Consider the following 20,384-nt stretch of genomic DNA (forward strand, 5'->3'; position numbering starts at 1 on the left):
ATTCGTCATCTTCATCGTCATCGAGGGTGACAAAGTGTGGGTGTGGTAAGAGGGCTGTTTTGCGTAGGTCTTCGACTAATAAAAATCCAGGTAGGAAGTTCCTTGGGTGCCCGAACTTCTCAACAAATGAGAAGTGCAACTTCTTTGAGTGGGTTGATGAACCAACGTGCGTCAATTGCATGAAGAAGGACACCTTGTTGAAGCTTTTGGCTGTCTTGTTAATTACTCAAAGTTTAGTATTAGGCTATGTATTATATAAGAAGTAGTTATGTGTGTAAGTTATAAATATGTATTTCAATTGTAATCATGTGGTATGCTGCTTTTTGTGAACTTATGAAATGACAATATGTATGTTATTCCCCTGCCTAGATTGTCCACAAGTTATGGAATGTGCAGTATATACACATCGTTTGATATGGAATTTTTTGGTTTAATCTTTCAACTTGCTTCACCTTGTCCCTTAAATGTTTGTCTGTCACCTTCTCATCAAGTGCAGGGTGTAGCTTCAGAGTTACCATGAACAAGATTCATGATGTGGGGCCATCGATCCTCCTTCACGTAGCATGAAGAAGACAAATGGTGTGGGTAATCTGTGTCTGTGTGTGTTATCATACTGTTGTTGTGCCAATATTTTTTGTCATACTTTGTATTTTGAAACTTGTATCATTCGTGATCCATTTGTCGATTGAAAATTTTAATTTTTCTGATGCCACCATTTTGTCACCCATGTTTCTCCATATTTGGACGGATTAGGTCCAATATCTGCCATATGATGCAGATTTAAATATGTGAAGGAACTTTTGTTAGGTTCTACCATAACAGCTTAGCATGACATATCAAACTTGGATGAAGGCAAACACTGAATCGAGAATGTCAACCTTGCAGCATCCATGAAGAGCTTGTGCCTTTAATTCCTTCACCCATCACCTCTGACAACCAATGCATCACTTGTAGCAATGAAGAGCAGCACATTGTTAGTAAAAACTATCTCCAAAAAGGCCGTTTTCTTTTCTTTGATTTTCTTGCAATGTTTTTTGAATAGAAGTTGCTGGAGGACCTTGTTGAGCAAGCCAGATTCAGTTTTTTTCTTTAATCATTTGCAGCAAGTTCTAATAGACCCATTGCAAACCTCCTTGAGATGAGTATAATTCTTAGTGGCTTCATGAACCATATCAGCTAAAAGCATGTGAAGGAGCCATTCCATTAGAGCTGCCGAGACATAGTGAGATGATATCCTCATAGCTGGGAGGTGCATTGGAGATTGAGAAAGCATCATGTGATTAGTATTTAGGACTTATAGTCATGATGGGATAACAGGTCTCTGGTCCACATTGCTGTCTGTCAGTAGTAGCCAGGAGGTGTACATTGCTGGACTCAGCAGCCTTTCCACCATTGTAGTGCGAAGGATTGTGTATCTGTTTTAGTGTTGTAATCATTTACACTGTTGGAGGTCATGTGTAAATTTGACATTTTAAATTAAATGCCAGTATTTTGTTATTTCCATTTGTAATGCTTACACAAGAAAAATTCTGTAACCTTTTGCCCTTAAGCGCATTCAGTATAATAGTGACATGTATTTTGCTCACTCCATATGCAGTACTCTGCCTTTCAACTCGTGTGTGTTATAACTTATTATAATTTGGTTAATGATTTGGTTAATGAATAATTGGATTAACATAATTAGCTCATGTGTGTTATACTCATTTCAAAACCTGTACTCATGGTGACAATTTAAATGAGTCCATCAACAATACGTATAGCAAAAGAGCAGTGCAGACTGGCTTTAACAAAAAATAAAAACTCAGATACTAAATTTTTTTTGTGATGACAGCAAATTTTCTGAGTTCCAAAAGAAAAGAAGAGTTTCAAATTTTCAAATGTTAACTTGGCCAAAAAGCATATTCAGATCGTGCTTGAATGGATCATGGAAGTCAGGTAGGTCTTCATACTATATCACAGATAATCACCCAATTTAAATAAAGTTAGCCAATAACACTCAATGCACTTTGCAGTGAGGCTTTTAGTGAATTTGAATAAAGAATGATACTATAACTTCTTAGACAATCAGTTGACTGCATTCATATGTACAGGGCAGAAATATCATGATCACGAGGAAAAAAGGCACTAGAAACAAATTACTGATAATGATCATCCATTCATTAAGATAAATCAACAAAAGTACCAACCCTTTGAAACTAGTCTGCACCCATCAAACATACAAAGCAAACACATGGATTCCAAAGAGTTTGTGTAAAGATAAGCATAAATATTAGAATTGTAATTAATGTCTGGAATCGTAACAGAATTTGGTTAAACATTGGTGATACAGTCAAGTGCAACAGAATAATGTTACTTACATATAACAGCAAATCTTTGCTAACCCAAGGACATTGGTGAAACAGAATTTGACATTACAAGCACATGAAATGGTTAAAAAACGACTTTATGTACCCTTGAGCCTATCCTACATGTCTAACTCAAATGAGTACTTCAGGACATATAAATGTAGAAGTCATATGATTTTACATTGTAATTGATATATCATTTCTGACAATTATACAAGGAAGCAGGTCTTCATATGTATATGTCCTTTGAACTCAACTGAGTGTTGATGAACTTCAACTTTGTATATAAAATTTGCCTGATTCAGCTGTAATAGGGCAGCCATCAAAAAAAATGGATCACCATATCACCCTACAGTCCATGTTCCCTGCAACAAAATTTACCATGCATTATCAACATCAATAAATCATTGTATTCTCAACATAACAGGTATCCTAAAACCCAATCCAATGCCTTTTTTAATTGAATAAAAACAGACCTGGTATCCATATGCTTTACCAGATTTCCATACATCTGACTTAATTGGGATTGTGTATCTCCAAAAAACATATTTCATGTTGCCTCTGTACTAGTCTTGGGTTGGCAGCATATCATACTGTTGTTGTGACTGACTTCCAAAAAGGTTACATCATATTATAAATTTGCATCACACATAATGATTCAAAACGACCCCATATAATCAGGAGGTATCCAAAAAGTTAACTGCACACTAGCTTAACATTTACTAAGTAAAGATGCCACCACAAACTGTCTTTCTTCCTCACCTTCTTCCAGAAAAATTTCCATGATGGTGGGATCCTTGTGTATTATCATTGCAAGGTTTACCCTCTGTTCAACTGTAAGCACCTCAAATTTTTTCAATTCGTGTACAACTGATGTTTTTTTGCTAGTACCCTCAGTTTGATTTTCAAAGCAATTAATCAAACTTTCTATTTTGTCATTGGTGCTTTTATAATCCTTACCAAGATCCTTAATTGCAAAGGATACCTCACTAGCCAAAGCTTCATCACTCCTCCCTCTCTTCTTGCCTTTTTTTGCAACACAGATTGAAGCAGGCGAAGTCTGAGTGGTTTCTTGGTCATTTGTTTCGGATAGTGGTGGTGACCAATGCGGGTTTGTGCCATTCTCTTCAAATACATTATAAATGTCATCCATAGCAATCCCACTTTGACCAACTCCATATGCTTCATTGTCCATTGCTTCAACAGCATCCTCTGGACCCTCAGCATGCTCTCCATTAGCCATGTCCTTCCCAAAAATTGGTCCTAAAGCATCATAGTGTGGGAAGGGTTTTTTGTAAAGACCATTTGCATTTGGATGATGCTGCAAGGATAACATTGAGAGACAGGTTAAACAATAAATATATAATTAAAACATAAAAGACATAAACAAGAAATATATTGTAATTACTGAGATACTATCCTTTACCTTAACCCAGTCCATGAAAATGTTCTTCTCCACATCAATCATTTTGTCCCTATTATTCCACCCAAAACCACCTCCTCCATTCGGCCCCATCATTTCAGCAATGGCATTGTAATGCCTTTTAAGCAGCTTGATCCTAGAAGTAATATGGGGTGTGCCCTTCAATGTGCATCCAGGAATTTTCTCAGCCATCAGCTTCTCTAAGTGATTAGGGAAGCCAGCCTTGAAACCATTGTCACCTTTCCAATGTAAACCAGAGTCAACAAGGCATTCCACAAGGATCCTGTCTTCTTCGATTGTCCAAGTATGGTTAATCCGTTTCGACGATTGACTATCCTTTTCAGCCATCTGCAACAAGTTATAGACATAATATTTTGGACAATAAAAATAAACATTAAACGTTGAAGACAGATTAGGTGAAAAAACAGAATGCATAATACAACCACATAATTGTTCTGAAATCAAACTTAGTACAACCAAATGGTCGGGCTTTAACAAAATTTTTTACTACAACCATATAATTGTGCCATTCTCTTCAAATACATTATAAATGACAACAAGACGAATCAGTCAACTTCAATTCCTCCACGTGTCAAACATTTGTTGTGCCAATTCATCCCTCCACCTTGTCTATGCATTGGATGACTCAACATGCATTATCATTTCATGTCCTTCAAAGTTGTCTTCAGCCACTGCAGTGTCTACTGTATTATCCTCCAATGGGTCAATAGGCATTTCCTTCCTTATATGATTATGAAGCAAACAACATGCAGTGATAATCCTGGTTTGTGTTTTGACCGGGTAAAAGGACTTAGACCTTACGATGGCCCAACGCCCCTTCAACAACCCAAAACATCTTTCAATCATATTCCTAGCACTCGAGTGTTTCATGTTAAAAAATTCTTGCGGTGTCGTTGGCTGTGCGCCATGTCTCCACTCATTAAGATGGTATCTTGTCCCTCTATAAGGTGTAAGGAAACCTTCCTCATTCATATAACCAGCATCAGCCAAATAATAGTAACCTACGACAGTAATGACCACTTCGTGAGCTAACTCGTCACTATAGAATTTACTACGCAAAGATATGTACAGGGCAGTTAGGCACGACTTCAAATTACCAAATTTACCTTTAGGTACCCTTAATCCATTTGGACGAGAGATAGCGTTTCTGAGAACCTTTGAATCTGCTGCTGAACCCTCCCATCCGGGCAAAACATAAATAAATTGGCAATCCTGCGAACAAACACCCAAGACGTTCGTCACAACATCACCCTTCCTAGTGCGGTATCTTGGCTTATCATCTTGTAGGGGATTCACCTTGATGTACGTCTCATCCAGAGCTCCGAGACAATTCTAAAAAACAACGACAGCCAATTAGAAGACAAGACAATATATTTGACAAATTCTATTTTGTACTAGACATCAAGACATTTGTCTTTTGAAACCCATACCTTGAACCACTTCCATTTGTCATCAGTTGAGTTTTCAAGAACGGGTTCAGGGCGTTTAAGTAGTACACTATGACACCTTAACACAGCCTGCAACACCTTGCTGAATTGTCTACTAATTGTTTCACCTGACCTCATAAAATGTCTTTTAATTATGCAATTTTTAATGTCATGAGCCAATATGTGAAGGAAGATTGCAACTTGCTCTTCTACCCCCATGTGTCTTGTTGGTTGAAGCATCCCAACAGTTTTCAATAAGTCACACAAATTATGAAAGCATCTCCTATCCATCCTTGTATTTTCAATACAAGCAGTGTCAATAATATAGACTATTCTATGCATATTAATTTCCCTGGTCGGAGCCCTACTACAACAATCCCACTTAACTTTCCTCCTTGATCTTTTCCTTCTTTCCATATCAGCTAATAAAATACCATAAATTCTCACTAATAACATAGTGAGATGATTCAAAGATTGCAAATGACAAAGGATAACAATAACGAGACTCAACTCCATTGCTTTGGTCATTGCCTCAATCTAACACAACAACGTTAAAGTAATTAACATTAATCCAATAATGATGAACGAAGTAAAAGTATAAGAACACAATGAATAATACAAGAATTAGAGGGCATAAGGTTCTAAACCACACAGACTGGTCATTACTGAATGGTACTATTAAACTCTACAATGCTTAATGTATGATACAAAAACTCCACCTAGATATCATCAATTTTAGAAACTCAACTTCAGGGTTCAAAAAACCATAACAATCAGCCTCCACACTCCATGCAATTAATAAAAATGGCTTTACTCTTCCACTCCATGCTGATTTTAATACAACACTTCAATTTAATATATATCCTACAGGTACAGATAACTATTTCACCTTGTAGTGGTCAAATAACTATTACAGCAGTATAAATGGTCTTCTACAGGTACATCATAAAGGAAGACATACCTTTCTCTGTTTTATATGTATAGAATGTAACTCAATGCCTATCCATGACTGTTTCATAAGGGTATGATCTCTCAATCTCAAAAACACACACATACACACAATGTTCATGATGGTTAAGTATTTTGATGGCCAATGGGTGTGTAATCATCTGTATTTTATGATTAATGTTCAATGAAGTGGGATGTGATGCATCAATATTGCTGAACTCAAGTGCCACTAACCAAGCATAGAAAGATGACCCTACTAATATCTCAGTTTATCGTTCTATGTGATTGATGATGCTAAAGCTAATTGGCTTGCCCACGCACTGTTTCTTGTGCTGATATAATTGCCATTTCAGCTAGAGATGTAGTAGCCATGGTAACACTCCCAAGTTTCCAAGCTAGTTTGGACCTGCTATAATCTTGGTAATTTTTATGAGTCATTTTATCCAATAACTGTATCTTAGATGTCCGTGTAAGAATACACATATTTGGTGGTCTCATAAAATATTCCATTAAAAGAATCCAAGTCACTTAATAATTTGGGATAATAACCAAAGACCTTCTGCATTCAGTATCTGAAATTTCTATATGTACTTTGATCACTCATTCAGAATCTTCAATAGCATATACATTATTATCCAAGATATTCAATATGTTAAATATTAATCTCTATCTTTGCATAATAATCCCTCCATGGAACATTAGCATATCTTGAGACAAGTGAATGTAAGTTACTTATTACAAGGTCAATTTTTCTTAGTTACTTATTAAAAGGAAGGAAAGGTAGAAGGGTGTCAACGGCATCTGATACCATCAACTTACCCGCTCCAACCTCCTAACTCATTCAGAGCTTTGCCAAGAGAGGGTTGGGAGTTAAAACAGTGGGTTGAAAGAACAGAGGGTTGAAAGAGTTTTGTACTCATAGTGAACGTGGTAAAAGAAAACCATTTCACGCTTAATGGTTGGACTGGACATACAGATTGGAACAGTAGCAACCCATTGACAACAACAGAGGAGTATCACAAAACATACATTTCTAAAAAACTATATATTTCCAACCACAACCCACATAGCGTTCCAAAAAAAATTTATCCTCACACGATTCTGGTCATTGTAGTCAAATTGGAAGTGTCATTATTTTACCTCAGTTATCTCACTTGCGAGTCCTTCGTGGAGAAAGCAAACAAATACCTCAACACCTTCTACCGCTCCTACTTCGGAACATGAAAGAAGGGATCAGTGAGCAAACCAATGAAACAAGTCAGTCATAAATAGCAAAATGCAAAATGCAGCTCAGTTATGGGTTTCGAATATATCACAACCACTAAACCCAGCTTAAACAAAATACAAGATGCACATGCAAAAACAAATAAAATCAAAAGGCCAACACAAATACGAGAGAAATCACTCACATGCAAGGAAGAACTCAGCTAGGACAACAGAAAATGGAGGGAGAAATTGCTTACCACAAATTGCCTTTCTCCTTTTTCCACGAAAGGTGCACTCCACCATATGTATTGTCAATCCACCATCTAATCTTTCCGTACAATAGTGGGGTTATTTTGGTAATCATTTTCGCGCTCAAGGATTCACTTCACGGGGTAACAGTGAATCCTATATTTTGGATGGACAACTTCTCTCCTCACTTTCCCATTTAATCACACAAAAAACAAAAAAATGGGACAATGACATATCCGGCAAACTTGCGCTTTATTTGCAACCAAACATGGGTAAACCATGTTGCCGATCTCCCTATCCCAGGCAAACACAAATAATCTGCATACCAAACACACCCTAAGGGTTTGGGTCATCGCCATTCTCCGTATCCATCTGTTGGTCAGCAATCACATCATCCACATCATATCCCTGCATGAGATAAAAATAGCAAAATATCAGAAATACAATTTCCCTTAAAAAGTGAAAACTGATTCTACATAAATCTGATTTTCAGTACCTTATCAATGCTCAAAAACTCTACATTACTAACTATTAGGAACGGAATATAACGTTTAGAAATATCAGCTCTAATTAACTTGGGCAGCCTTTTAAACTCTCTGTGAGTTGAAGATCTCTGGTAACTATTATCAAAATACAAATCCTTTGCTTCCAACATGTGAAACTCAATGTTTTAAGATATTATTATAGTTAGGATAATTATATTCTTATTCCTTCAACATCTTATATTCTAAGAGAAACTCATTCTTTGGTAAGTCTGTTGATGTGTCGCTTTCTCATTCACTTTCACCTTTGTGTTCATACTATAAGATTTTAAAAACCTTTACTTTTTTGGTAAATCAGTGAATAAAATAAATATAAAACAAAATCAATTTTCCAAGAGCAAATCGATGGACAAGATTTCTTAGTTTACATCAATGGTCAAAATTTGTTATAAATGGTTGGTGGCAGACAAAACATTTAATGTACCTCTACTTTCTACAAATTATTGTTAATGTGAATTTCGAAATTTGAGTTTGAATTTTAAATTGAAATTTAAAATTTGATTTTGAATTCTGAATTGTGGCATGCAACTCAATTAATGTTGAGTTACTTTCTGCATTGGATTGGTTAAAAACATTTAAAAAATACATCTGCTTCTCTATATTCTATGCGAACGTGGGACGACATTGTTGCTTCTGATTTTTTTCTTTTTTTGCTGCTGCCAAATATCAGTTGTTTGCGCTGTGTAACGCCCGGCCACTTCAAGAATCAATGACTATCCCCACATACTAGCACGAGACTTTTCAGTGTGCTTTTTTCTCACTCGCACACTTCCCGAGAAAACTTCCCAGGAGGTCACCCATCCCAGAATTGCCCCAAGTCAAGCACGCATAACTATGGAGTTCTTCCGTTCTGAGCTACCGAAAAGTATATGCATCTTGTTAGTATAGGTAATACCAATTAATTCTTATAAACTATCTCAAACTGTGCAGTCTCATACCTGCACAGTCTTTGGAATCCCTCTCTTTCGGGTGTCGATTCGATTCATTCATGCATGTAACCCCCCGATGGAAGCCTGTCAGGAGCCGCTCCTTGTCCATGCCCTTTCGCACCGGCGATCACTCCCCGCCCTCGTCAGCGCTCAGGATGTTACATGCCCACCAGCTTCCACCTGGTTCGTCCTCGAACCACACCGTACTGGAAGAGAGGCCTGCTCTGATACCACTTGCAATGGTTCGAGGAAAAAGCATGTATGTATTGCAATAGCTAGGATGTTTGGTTGCGTCTGTCTTGTGTGTATACTTCGTCGAATTTTATTATGATACTGCATATGTGATCACATTGTGTGGGCCTGATCAACTCATAATTTGTGTAACTTGTGCAGAGTCATGGAAAGGTCCGGGAGAACACGAGAGACTTCTGAGGATCAACCCGATCCTATCCTGACTGCATTGGCTGAGATGCAGGCGGCTAGGTTAGTCGATCAGGAGGTCACTAGATTGGCCAATGCGGCAATGATGGACGTTGTTCGCGAGGAGAACAGGATAGCCGCAGAATAGGTTCGTGAAGCGAACCGGAGGACCACTGAGGATGTCCTCGAGCCGAACAGGATGGCGAACATGACGATGATGAGAGTCATGTTGGAGGATATGAGGGCTGGTCCTGCTGTAGGTTAGTTTCCACCGCCACCGCCGCCGCCGCCTCCACCTAGTGTTCAGGATGAGAGCCTGAGTCACATTGGCAGTGCTACTCATGTCGCCGAGACGATGAAGACCTTTATGGAGCCTGCTGAAGATCGTGATGTGATTGATCGTCGCCTGAATGCTTTCAGGAAGCATAAGCCACCTGTGTTTGATAGGTCTTTGGATCCTATTGTTGCGGCGAGATGGCTACAGGCGCTGGACAAGATATTCCGGGTCATGCAGTGTACAGACCCGCAGAAGCTGATGTTCTCGACTTACATGCTGGAGGGCGATGCCCATGAGTGGTGGACGAACACCTCTCGTGCTTATGAGATGCAGGGTCATGTCATGACGTGGCCATTCTTCGAGGAATGCATTTTGGGCAAGTATTTTCCCTACGATGCGCAGGAGAGGAAGCAGGGGGAATCTGATAGATTGGTTCAGGGCTCGATGTCTGTTGATGAGTACCTGGCCAAGTTTAATGAACTTGTGAAGTTTGCGCACTTCTGGATGGTTCCTCCTACTCCGATGTTTCTGGCTGCTAAGTTTCGCAGAGGACTTAGTGAGGTGATTGCTGAGCATATTGCTAGAGCTGCTTCGAGCGATTTTGGTACACTGGTTCAGCAGTGTAAGGACATTGAGGATGTCTGCATTGCGAGCAAGGCCAACAGGGTCAAAGTCGACGAGACCAAGGGGACTGTTAGTTCCACTCATGCTCCTACTTCTTGGAAGGACAGGAAGTTTGCTGGGAAGGGCAAAGGTAACAGTCGGCGACTAGGCAGGCGCCTGGTCAATTCAAGAGGGCTGCTTCACAGCAGGGGAGTTCAGCTAGGCCTCCATCCACTCCGAGATGTGCGGCGTGCGGAAAGGAGCATGTTGGTCGTTGTGCTTCGGGTCAGTTGATCTGTTTCCAGTGTGGCAAGGAGGGCCACTTCTCTAGAGATTGTCCGTCGTCGACAGCGAGAGTTGCGGCTGTTCAGGCAGTTCCTTTGCAGATGGTTCCGATGGCTTCTACTTCGGCACCTGCGGTGCCACCTTCTGTTGGGCGTGTGTACACCTTGGATAGGCAGCAGTCGGACCGCGCTCCGAACCTTGTTAGAGGTACTGTGCCTATTGGTGGTTTTGCTGTTGATGCATTGTTTGATTCTGGGGCTACACATTCGTTTGTTGCTACCCCGATTATTTTGGGGCTTGAGTTGCCCATATCTGTGCTTTCTCCATCGTTGCGGGTGACTACCGCCACTGGAGAAACATGTGATTCTACCACTGTACATCGCGATGTAGCGTTTCAGTGGGACGGCCGTGAGTTCTCAGTGGATCTGATAGGATTGCCGATGGCCAACTTGGAGATTATTCTGGGCATGGATTGGTGTTCTAGAAATTGTGCACTGATTGATTGATGTGCAAAGCGCGTGGTGATGTCTCCGTGTGATTCCACAGCTAGTTCCTCGCCATATATTTCATTGTTGCAGGCTAGAAAGGCCTTGAGAGCAGGGGCATTTGGTTATGTCATGTTGGGAGGTTTGGTGAGTGGGACACAGGAGGATATCACTGGCATTCTTGTGGTGAGGGAGTTCCTCGAGGTGTTTCTTGAGGAGATTCCTGAGTTTCCCCCACAGCGGGAGATAAAGTTCTCCATTGATTTGTTACCTGGTGTGGGGCCGATTTTTTTAGCTCCATATCGGACGTCGCCACCGGAGTTGGCTGAGCTGAAGAAGCATATTGAGGATCTTTCGGCGAAAGATTTCATTCGGACGAGCGTGTCTCCTTGGGGAGGACCGGTCATATTTGTCAAGAAGAAGGACGGGACAATGCGATTGTACACCGACTACAGGCAGTTGAACAAGGTGACGATCAAGAACAAGTATCCCCTTCCTCAGATTGATGATCTGTTCGATCAGCTCAGGAGTGCTTGTGTGTATTCCATGATTGATCTCCGGTCCGGATACCATCAAATTCGGGTGAAGTCGGAGGATGTCCCTAAGATCGCGTTTCGTTCGAGATACGGTCACTTTGAGTATTTGGTGATCCCGTTTGGACTCACCAATGCGCCACGAAAATTTAATATAGCCCTTGCAAATTATGCCACGAAAATTTGCGAGGAAAATTATACTCGAAATTTCTGTCGCAATCTGCGACGGAAAAACACTGTAGATAGGTCTGTTGTTCGTGAGGGAAATTTACTTTTTTGCAAAGGAACTTTTCCGTAGCAATTTGCGAGGGAATTGTCATATGACAAATTTCCCTTGCAAGTCTATTTGCGAGGAGGGTTTTAGCGAGGCACCTGTTCCCTCGCAAATTCCGTCGTATACAGTTTTTGCAAGGGAATTTTGCTGTTTTGTAAGAGAATTTTTTCCTCGCTGATTGTGAATTTTCTAGTAGTGCTTTTTATGACTATTTTACACATCCGGAAAACTGATTTTTGAACTATTTCTAAATCCAAATAAAAAGTATGAGGAAAAATTAAAAATATTGATGATATTAAAAAATAAAAAGCGATAATAAACTAAAAATAAAAAGAAGATAGAAAAAGAAAAAATAAAGAAATAAAGAAATAAAAATAAAGAAAAAGAAGAAACTAAATAAATAAGTAAATAAGAGAAAAATATTTACCAAAATAATAATAATAATAATAATAATAAGAGAAAAAATAGAGAGAGAAAAAAAATTCAATTCATGGATTTTTAGACCAATTATTTCTTAAATTGGTATTGAAAATCAACTTAGTTCATGAACTGATTTTTCAAAAAACAGTTTAGTTCAAGAATTTATTTTTCAAAATCAATTTCATTCAAGAACTGTTTTTTAAAAAATCAGTTCTTTTAAATGAATTAGCAATTTTTTTTTATTCTTTTACCTACTTGTAACAAACTCTAGTATATAGAAAATATAAAACAAATTCTTATATGCGATTAAAACATCCTTCTATACAATATATATTTCATTTTGTCCCCTAATATTTCACAATTTAACCTTAAAAAAAGATTCCACAATTTAAATGATTTCATTATACCTATTATTAAAATAAGAATAGAAGAAATATGGGCGTACATAAGAACTTAATTTAATTTTAACAATTTACGTGGAGTATTGACTAACAACATGAAAAATTTGTGTCATGAGTAACATCTTAATATATATAATCTTAAACCCACCATTGGAAACTTTGCTGACGATATATATAATCTTAATATATATAATCTGATTGTAATAAATGAAAGTCTATCTCTGAGATAAAATATAAAAATCTAAATGTGACGATAAAATTTTTTTTTGTAGATAAATATAAAAATCTATTGCATGCTGATAGTTAGAGGTGACAAATTGGGCTCGGGCTCGAAAGGCCGGCCCACCAACACATTTGTATAATTAAATTAAAGTGTTATCCTTCTTCTTTTATAATTAAATTCCTAAATCTGATTTTAATTTTTGTAAATATAAATTTGTAAAATTCAAAATACTAATGACACAAATCCTTGCAAAAAAATAATTATTTACATAAAACGCTGATAGTTAAAGGTTGCAAATTGGGCTTGGCCTAAAGGGCCTGCACGCCCCGCCTGCCAACACATTTTAATAATGAAATTAAAATTCTACTATTCTTCTTTTATAATTAAATTCCTAATTCAGATTTCAATTTTTGTAAATATAAATTTATAAAATTCCAAATACTAACTACACAAATCCTTACAAAAAAATAATTATTTATTATTATTTTGTAAATCTAATTGTAATAAATGAAAGTTCATCTCTGAGATAAAATATAAAATCCTAGACGCAATTATAAGAGCCTTTTTTGTGAATAAATATAAAAACTTATTACACGCTAATAGTTATAGGTGGCAAACTGGTCTCGGCCCGGAGGGCCGGCCTACCAAATATTTTTATAATTAAGTTAAGATTTCATCATTCTTCTTTTATAATTAAATTTCTAAATCTTATTTTAATTTTTGTAAATACAAATTTGTAAAATTTCAAATACAAACGACACAAATCCTTGCAAAAATAATTATTTATTATTATTTTTTAAATCTGATTGTAATAAACGAAAGTCCATCTCTGAGATAAAATAAAAAAACTTAGATGCAAATATAAGAACTTTTTCGTGTAGATAAATATAAAAATTTATTACATGCTGGTATGTATATAATGTTGATAATTAGAGGTTGCAAAGTGAAGTCAGTCCGGAGAACTGGCCCACCTATATTTTTTTGTAATTAAATTAAAATTTTGCTCTTCTTCTTTTATATTAAACATAATAACTCAAAAATTTGCCAACTCTATATGTACAAAAAGTTGGAGTTAGGTAGCTAAGAATATTGATTTAAATAAAATACAGAGATATATTTTTATGATTTGCATTAACTTTTACGAGACAAACAAACATATTTCTTTTTTCCCGTGCATCGCATGAGTTATACTTAATTTTGAACGAGTTTTTTTTGTGTAGGGTGCTGATTTGGAACATTATCCAAGAAAACTTAACGTTCTTAATGAAAAATCCATGTTATTTAAGGTCAACGTAAAAAAAATAATTTGGAGTCATATAATGAGTTAAGATATCAAGTTTCAAGTGTTTGAAGCAACGAAGCTATTATCACCTCATTCTTTAAGTCTTTGGTGGACCTAAATGTATGTTGTTGTTTTTTACAAATTTATCATTGTGGGTTCTTTATATTGTTACAAGTTTTTAGGATGCGTATTGATTTGATGCTGTTTAGACACATTTGTTCCAATGTAAGCAAAAAAATATGACTTATACATTTGGTTAATTTGCTTTCAAATCCCTCTAAGAAAACGCTTTTTTGGGTTCTAAAAAAACAACCATTTTTTTTGTTGAGATTATTACTTCTGGGTGTTAACATATTAGCGTAATTTATTTAATGAGCATTTGCATTTTGTATCGTAAGCATAAATATGATGGTAGAAGAGGATGTCCCTGGTAATGGATAAACATAGAAAATCACATGTTTGATATGTGAACTCATCTGTCCAATGATTGCTGCAGAGTGACACTGATTTTTTAATTCCATATTTGCTTGGTCTGTTTTTTATCTTGATTTTATTAGTGCTGTTATAGTTAGCAATAAGTTGTATGCATTTTTCTTTTTTTAGCCATCCTCATTTTAACATAGTCTACTATGACGTATTTGTTTTTTACATAACTCATCGAGTAGATAACTATATTTGATTTGCATAATATTGATCACTCTGGATAGCAGATTTTTGGTTATGGTTGACATTTGCAAAGTTTTGTGTCATTGCTGTAGTTTTTTTTATCTGAAATATAGAACAAGATAACAACACAGGTTTTTGTAACTATAAGATTTGTAGTGCGATTAACAAACCACGACGGACGACAAATATTTTGTTCTTTTTCTCCGGGGCATCGCACGGGTAATTCACTGATAGTTGTAAAATACTTGTAAAATACTTGTAAAATACTGATAACTATTACTTCTTTTCACAATAAACTTTCCAGTGTCGAACCATGCATCAAACAAGCCTACTATAAGACACGAGCTTGTAATATTAATTATCCTCATTTTAGAAATCTGAATACTTAGTAAGAAACTAATTTCTACCCAAATTTGTTTTAAACTACGTACACCACAATCAAAAAGTTAATGCTATCAAAAAAAATAATAAAAGTGTGTGCTCATGATCGTAAGAGAAAAATAAAAATAAAAATAAAAACTAACATGATAAACACTAAATTACAATTCAAAACTTATCCTTGTGCTTATGCAAAAGATCAGAATTTAACATATAATTGCCACAAAATGGGTACACTGCAACTCCAGTTACATCCCTCAGAAGAAAAAAAGTTAAAAACAAACAAACAGATCAGCTAATTTGAAAACTCAAACAAGTTCCACATTCTTACCACAAATATAAGGGCGGACATCCAAGAAATACTTTGTCCCTACATGTACAATTCAAATCTGTCCGATATTATTTCAAATGAAAGTTCACAAGTTGGAGAACACCTTGAGCATGAGGATAACTCTTTTAGCATCTCGAACTCGTTGAGCTTATCTTCTCGAATTATTTCAGCTCTAACAAAGATTTTCATGGTACGTAACATACTTGCATTTCGCATCACATATCTTGCAAATCGAACTTCACCTTTTGAGCCTTTGTAATCATTAAGATGGCATGTTTTAAGATGCAATGAAATACATTCAGGAACACCAGAAAGTGGGTATTGCCAATCTAGCTCTTTATAATCATCAACGAAGCGGAAATCCTATTAACAATAGACGTGAGATGAAATGAACAAGAAAACATCATTATACGTCACCACAAACAAAACATTATACATAAAAAAAAGGAACACCAATCATTCTTAAAGAAAGAAACATACTAATAAATAACGTAGTGAAAACCATGTTCACAACAGACATGAAATCAGAAAATATTATAAAGTTTTATTTATGGGCAATGTAATGTTTTTTTCATATTACATGAGATAACATTGACTTATGTAGAGACATAATTAGGTAGGTCTCACAACTAGAAAAAAGGAAAAAAAAATACTAATTCAAATTTCGATGAGTGTGGAACACAGACATAAGTTTTCTCATTTAACACAGAGATAAGTTTTTTCATATGAGAAAAATATTTCTCTTTTTTTTACTAAAAAAAAGAAAATTTTCTTTAAAAGACCTGTGTTTTTTTAAAACAAGTTTGTATCATTTCGAGTTTGAGATATCAAACTTTCTAGAAGGATTAAATTAAAGAAACGTAACAAACCTGATCAATAAAAAGAATTTGAAGCTTGGGGCAATGGTTGAGCAATTCTATCACATCAAGCCAATTCATAGTATAATGAAAGTAGGTGAGTTCAATATGAACTAAATTGTGAAACACTGATATATTATCTTTGGCATAAGGGTTCGGATCATCGCCAATCCCCCTATCCATCTCATGTTCATCAAACACAAAATTAATAGGATCATAACCCTGCAAGAGATAAAATAGCAAAATGTTGTACCATTTCCCAAAAAAATGAAAAGTTATTATGCATAAATTTGACTTAGAACCTTATCAATGCGCAAAAACTCTACATTATTAAGGTTTTCAAGCGGAGCAAAACGTTTATGAATATCTGCTCTGACCAACTTGGATATCCTTTAAACTCTCTATCAGTTAAAGATGTCGGGTAACGATTATCAAACATGAAATTCTTTGCTACCAAATCCTCAAGAAGTGGACACCCAGAAAGAAGTTCAGCGAAATATCTTCTTTCTAAAAACATAACGAGGTCCAAATGCAGGATTTTGAGTGAGGGTAAATCAACCGATGAAGTAGCTTTGAGTGCTATTCCATTCAACTTGAGAACAACGAGGGTTCTATGTCTAAAAATGGCGGAAGGCAAGTTGATATTCAAATTGCAAGACAGAAGGATATCGAGGTGCTCAACATTGCGTTGTAGTGCAGCATTAACCCATACGTTGACATTACTTTGCTCACAATGTGAAGTCCCACACTTGATGCGGAATGTTTGGATTGGTTGATTCGAATCTCGTGAAAGAATAACTTCGTATAGAGATTGAACAAAACGGTAATACTTCTCTTTGCTTTCGTTGTTGTAGTCAAGATCGAAGTCTAGAGTTGGTACTGAGCGCCACAAAGGGTTCCACATCTTAGAAAGAACACTTGTTGCAACAGCTTCTTTGGTTGGTAGAAAAGAAAGAATGTGGCATAGAACACCCGCAGACATAGTACTAATCCTATCGGCCATCGTTTGAACATAAAGAAACTACGGGTTCTGTCCCATTCTTGTAACAAATAAACGAATCTTAGCAAGGATTCAAAAGTCCAAGAGGCCTTAATAAATGCAACAACTCTGTAATACAGTAGCTTGAATTTAATATTATAATTAAATTTGTATGTATGATTTGAATGTATTAAATTAATGGTACTATTAATTATTAAATAAATATCGTAATTATCAATATGATATATATATATATATATATATATATATATATATATATATATATATATATATATATATCAACTTAAAAACGTAAGCTGAATATACTCTTGTTGTTCACTGTTGGTTTTGGCGTTTTGTTTTTTCTTTCTTGGGCTCATCAAACAATAACAGGCACCGCTCACCATCCAATGAAAATCATGTCCCCTCGGTCTCTTCTTTGTCAAGAATTAATGTTCACTTATGGAGCTTGGCTTCTCAAGAGAAGAAGAAGAGACCAATTTCAAAAATCATGGTTTTTTGTGGATTGTTTAAATATATTTACGTTGAGGTTACTAGTGCGCTTGCAATGGAGATGTTAAACGTCACGCGTGTGAAACTCCTCATTTAAAAATATTGTGGGCATGGTAATTACATTGTTACCAATTAATTGCTGATATACACCAATGGATTAGTAACCGTGAGAATAGTTTATATGGATGTGGAGAAAGGCTATTAGGTAGTTTGGTATCTACAATCAATAATATAAAAAAGCGTAATATTCAAATTGACATGTAAACATGCAATATAATCCAACCTTGGCATCATATATGAACCGACCATATATATTTACACAAAATGTAACTCACTATCAGCGTACGCGTCTTAAATATTTGTGAATGGGACAAAGTAACTTTTTACAAATTGATATTCTCTCCTTTTTTTTCCTTTCTCTTCTAATATCTACAATTTAAGTTGCAACATTTGGAAATAAAAATGGAGTTTGAATTTGATTAAGTTAATTAGAGTTGAAAAGAAATCAATTAAATCATTTAAAATCTTGTTTAAAAAAGAATTTAAATTGAAGTTATCAAATATATATTGCATAATTACAATTTCGTAATAAAATTTTAAATCATTACCATTTTAAATAAATTTTTATTAAAACTTATTTGTAAATAAAATTAATTTTTATTATTTTAGAGATTCAAAACCTAAGTCACAGCTTTGGTATGGAGGTTTAGATTAGGGGAATGGCACTGTAAGAACCTGCACCGTTAATTAAAGAAATTAATTAATTATATATGAGAATTAGGAAATAATTCTATAATTGACCCTAATAATTATTATGAGGCTCTAATAATTATAATAAGTGATTAAGAGTGCTGAAAATCGTTTTTCGGAAGAAAAGTGCAGATACCGGTTCTGCTAGTCGATATAAATGCGTACCGAAAAAGTATCCCGTAAAATTATAATAAGTGAATGATAATTCCTAAAATAATGTATAGGACTTGTAAAACGAGTTTCAAGTTAAAATAATGAGAACTGGTGCCAGAAACTGATACTGGCTATGAAAAACGCGTACCGAAAAAGTGCTCCGAAAAATAAAAAAAATATATGATAATTCTTGTAAAATTGAGTAGGTTAAGAATCCAAAGTTTGGGATTAAAATGCTAAGCGTAGCAATTAAAGTTAATACTGTGTATTTTATGGTTAAGTGGTTATATATACACTTATGTTGGGCACAAAACCCTAGACTCTCTCTCTTCCTACGTGAGTTGGATGGCTGGTCAGCTTCTTGTTACTGTTCCATTGCCTACTTGCTTCATTTGGTGAGCTTGAAGCCTTTTCTTCCATTTCTCTTCATCTAAACACTATGGTTGGGTGTGGTTGAGACTTGTGTAAGAGGAAAGCCTTGTGTTTCTGAGTGTAGAGGCTGTTTGTGAGGGGTTGAGAGGCTGAGTTTGGTGAACCTTGTGGTGAGTGTAACACCCCGTTCTAGAACCGATTTGTTATCATTACGTACGGCATTAAGCACAGTTACAAACACCAAATTGAATTAAAGTACGGATAAACTTTTTCCTTTTTATTTATAAACGCTTTTGATTAAATCAATTCCAGACTTAAAACAATTCCCATAAGGTGAATGTAACTTAACTACATGTGGAATTACTACTATAGGTCTCACTTTTATTGCTTTTAGAATCTAAACGCATCCACCCTTTATTTATTTAAGAAATTCCTATTCTACTCTTATGGTCTCCATTTGTTCAACATATTATAGGACTTTTCATTAGTTACGCGTGGATTCAAATCGCGCTTAAATCGGAGCACCGTAGCCCAAGTTACGCATTTTCTAAGAAAAGGGTGCAAAATTCCCAGGACCCCCACGCCCATAGAGTGGGTTCCACACCCATAGCGTGGGAAAACAGAAAGGTTGTCGCTTAGAGCGTGAATCTCACGCTCAGAGCGTGGCAGTTCTGGAGCAAGCACCCAAAACAGGACAATTTGACCTCCTATGGTATTCTACCCATAACTTGAGTTGTACTCATCCAAATTACCCAATCTTGGTCTCTATGGAAAGTTAAGAGAAATATCTACAACTTCCATTGAGACAAAAGGGTCCAAATCTATCATATAAAATACGAAAATTGGACAATAAGACGGGATATCTTTACTTCTACTTGGATTTTCCACTTAGAGGCCTCCTTTCACCTAATTGACCATCATATGATTCTTTCAATACATGAATTCTAGTCTTTCAAAGTACTCATACACAAGAGAAAATGCATACCATTTTATCATACATATATCTCCATTAATTACAACCTTTCAACATGTCTTAATTACAATTCATGAGTCTTAGCTACAAAAAGAACTATGATCACTCCTTTGGCTTTC

At 36.0% G+C, this 20,384-nt stretch overlaps 3 protein-coding genes across 3 annotated transcripts; all 3 read right to left on the reverse strand.

Moving 5' to 3' along the window:
* Positions 1-3,490: 3,490 nt before the first annotated feature.
* Positions 3,491-4,116, reverse strand: LOC133306067 (uncharacterized). Its single transcript, XM_061506346.1, has 3 exons — positions 3,772-4,116; positions 3,550-3,666; positions 3,491-3,508 (listed from the first exon to the last, which is right to left on the reverse strand). The coding sequence occupies exons 1-3, from the start codon at positions 4,114-4,116 to the stop codon at positions 3,491-3,493; spliced, it is 480 nt and encodes a 159-aa protein (XP_061362330.1).
* Positions 3,782-7,726, reverse strand: LOC133306072 (protein ALP1-like). The gene is made up of 5 exons (XM_061506351.1): positions 7,628-7,726; positions 7,305-7,375; positions 5,220-5,753; positions 4,896-5,121; positions 3,782-4,790 (listed from the first exon to the last, which is right to left on the reverse strand). Exons 1-5 carry the CDS (start codon positions 7,671-7,673, stop codon positions 4,399-4,401), a joined length of 1,269 nt encoding a protein of 422 aa, XP_061362335.1. The 5' UTR covers positions 7,674-7,726; the 3' UTR covers positions 3,782-4,398.
* A 229-nt stretch (positions 7,727-7,955) lies between these two features.
* Positions 7,956-19,340, reverse strand: LOC133306068 (putative FBD-associated F-box protein At3g50710). Its single transcript, XM_061506347.1, has 7 exons — positions 19,257-19,340; positions 18,183-18,234; positions 16,881-17,404; positions 16,538-16,747; positions 15,876-16,031; positions 10,262-10,309; positions 7,956-8,027 (listed from the first exon to the last, which is right to left on the reverse strand). The coding sequence occupies exons 1-7, from the start codon at positions 19,338-19,340 to the stop codon at positions 7,956-7,958; spliced, it is 1,146 nt and encodes a 381-aa protein (XP_061362331.1).
* Positions 19,341-20,384: the final 1,044 nt, after the last annotated feature.

Source organism: Gastrolobium bilobum, unplaced genomic scaffold (assembly GCF_033153095.1).
Source record: "Gastrolobium bilobum isolate Gb01-03AN ecotype WA unplaced genomic scaffold, APGP_CSIRO_Gbil_v1 utg6539, whole genome shotgun sequence".
Lineage (NCBI taxonomy): Eukaryota > Viridiplantae > Streptophyta > Magnoliopsida > Fabales > Fabaceae > Gastrolobium > Gastrolobium bilobum.

Bases quoted from the DNA above. Each gene is read 5' to 3' on its own strand.
- LOC133306072 (XM_061506351.1), bottom strand. From the start codon at position 7,673: ATGGTGGAGTGCACCTTTCGTGGAAAAAGGAGAAAGGCAATTTGTG. The intron at 5,754-7,304 runs GTAAAATAATGA...TTGTTGTGTTAG, and splicing joins TCGCAAGTGAGATAACTGAG to ATTGAGGCAATGACCAAAGC. The intron at 4,791-4,895 runs GTAAATTTGGTA...TTACTGTCGTAG, and splicing joins TGGATTAAGGGTACCTAAAG to GTTACTATTATTTGGCTGAT.
- LOC133306067 (XM_061506346.1), bottom strand. From the start codon at position 4,116: ATGGCTGAAAAGGATAGTCAATCGTCGAAACGGATTAACCATACTTGG. The intron at 3,667-3,771 runs GTAAAGGATAGT...TTATCCTTGCAG, and splicing joins TTTTCATGGACTGGGTTAAG to CATCATCCAAATGCAAATGG.
- LOC133306068 (XM_061506347.1), bottom strand. From the start codon at position 19,340: ATGGAAGAAAAGGCTTCAAGCTCACCAAATGAAGCAAGTAGGCAATGG. The intron at 17,405-18,182 runs GTTACTAATCCA...TGTGGCGCTCAG, and splicing joins CCATATAAACTATTCTCACG to TACCAACTCTAGACTTCGAT. The intron at 10,310-15,875 runs GCAAGTATGTTA...AGCCAGAAACAT, and splicing joins CAAGATATGTGATGCGAAAT to CGGAGTAGGAGGAACCATCC.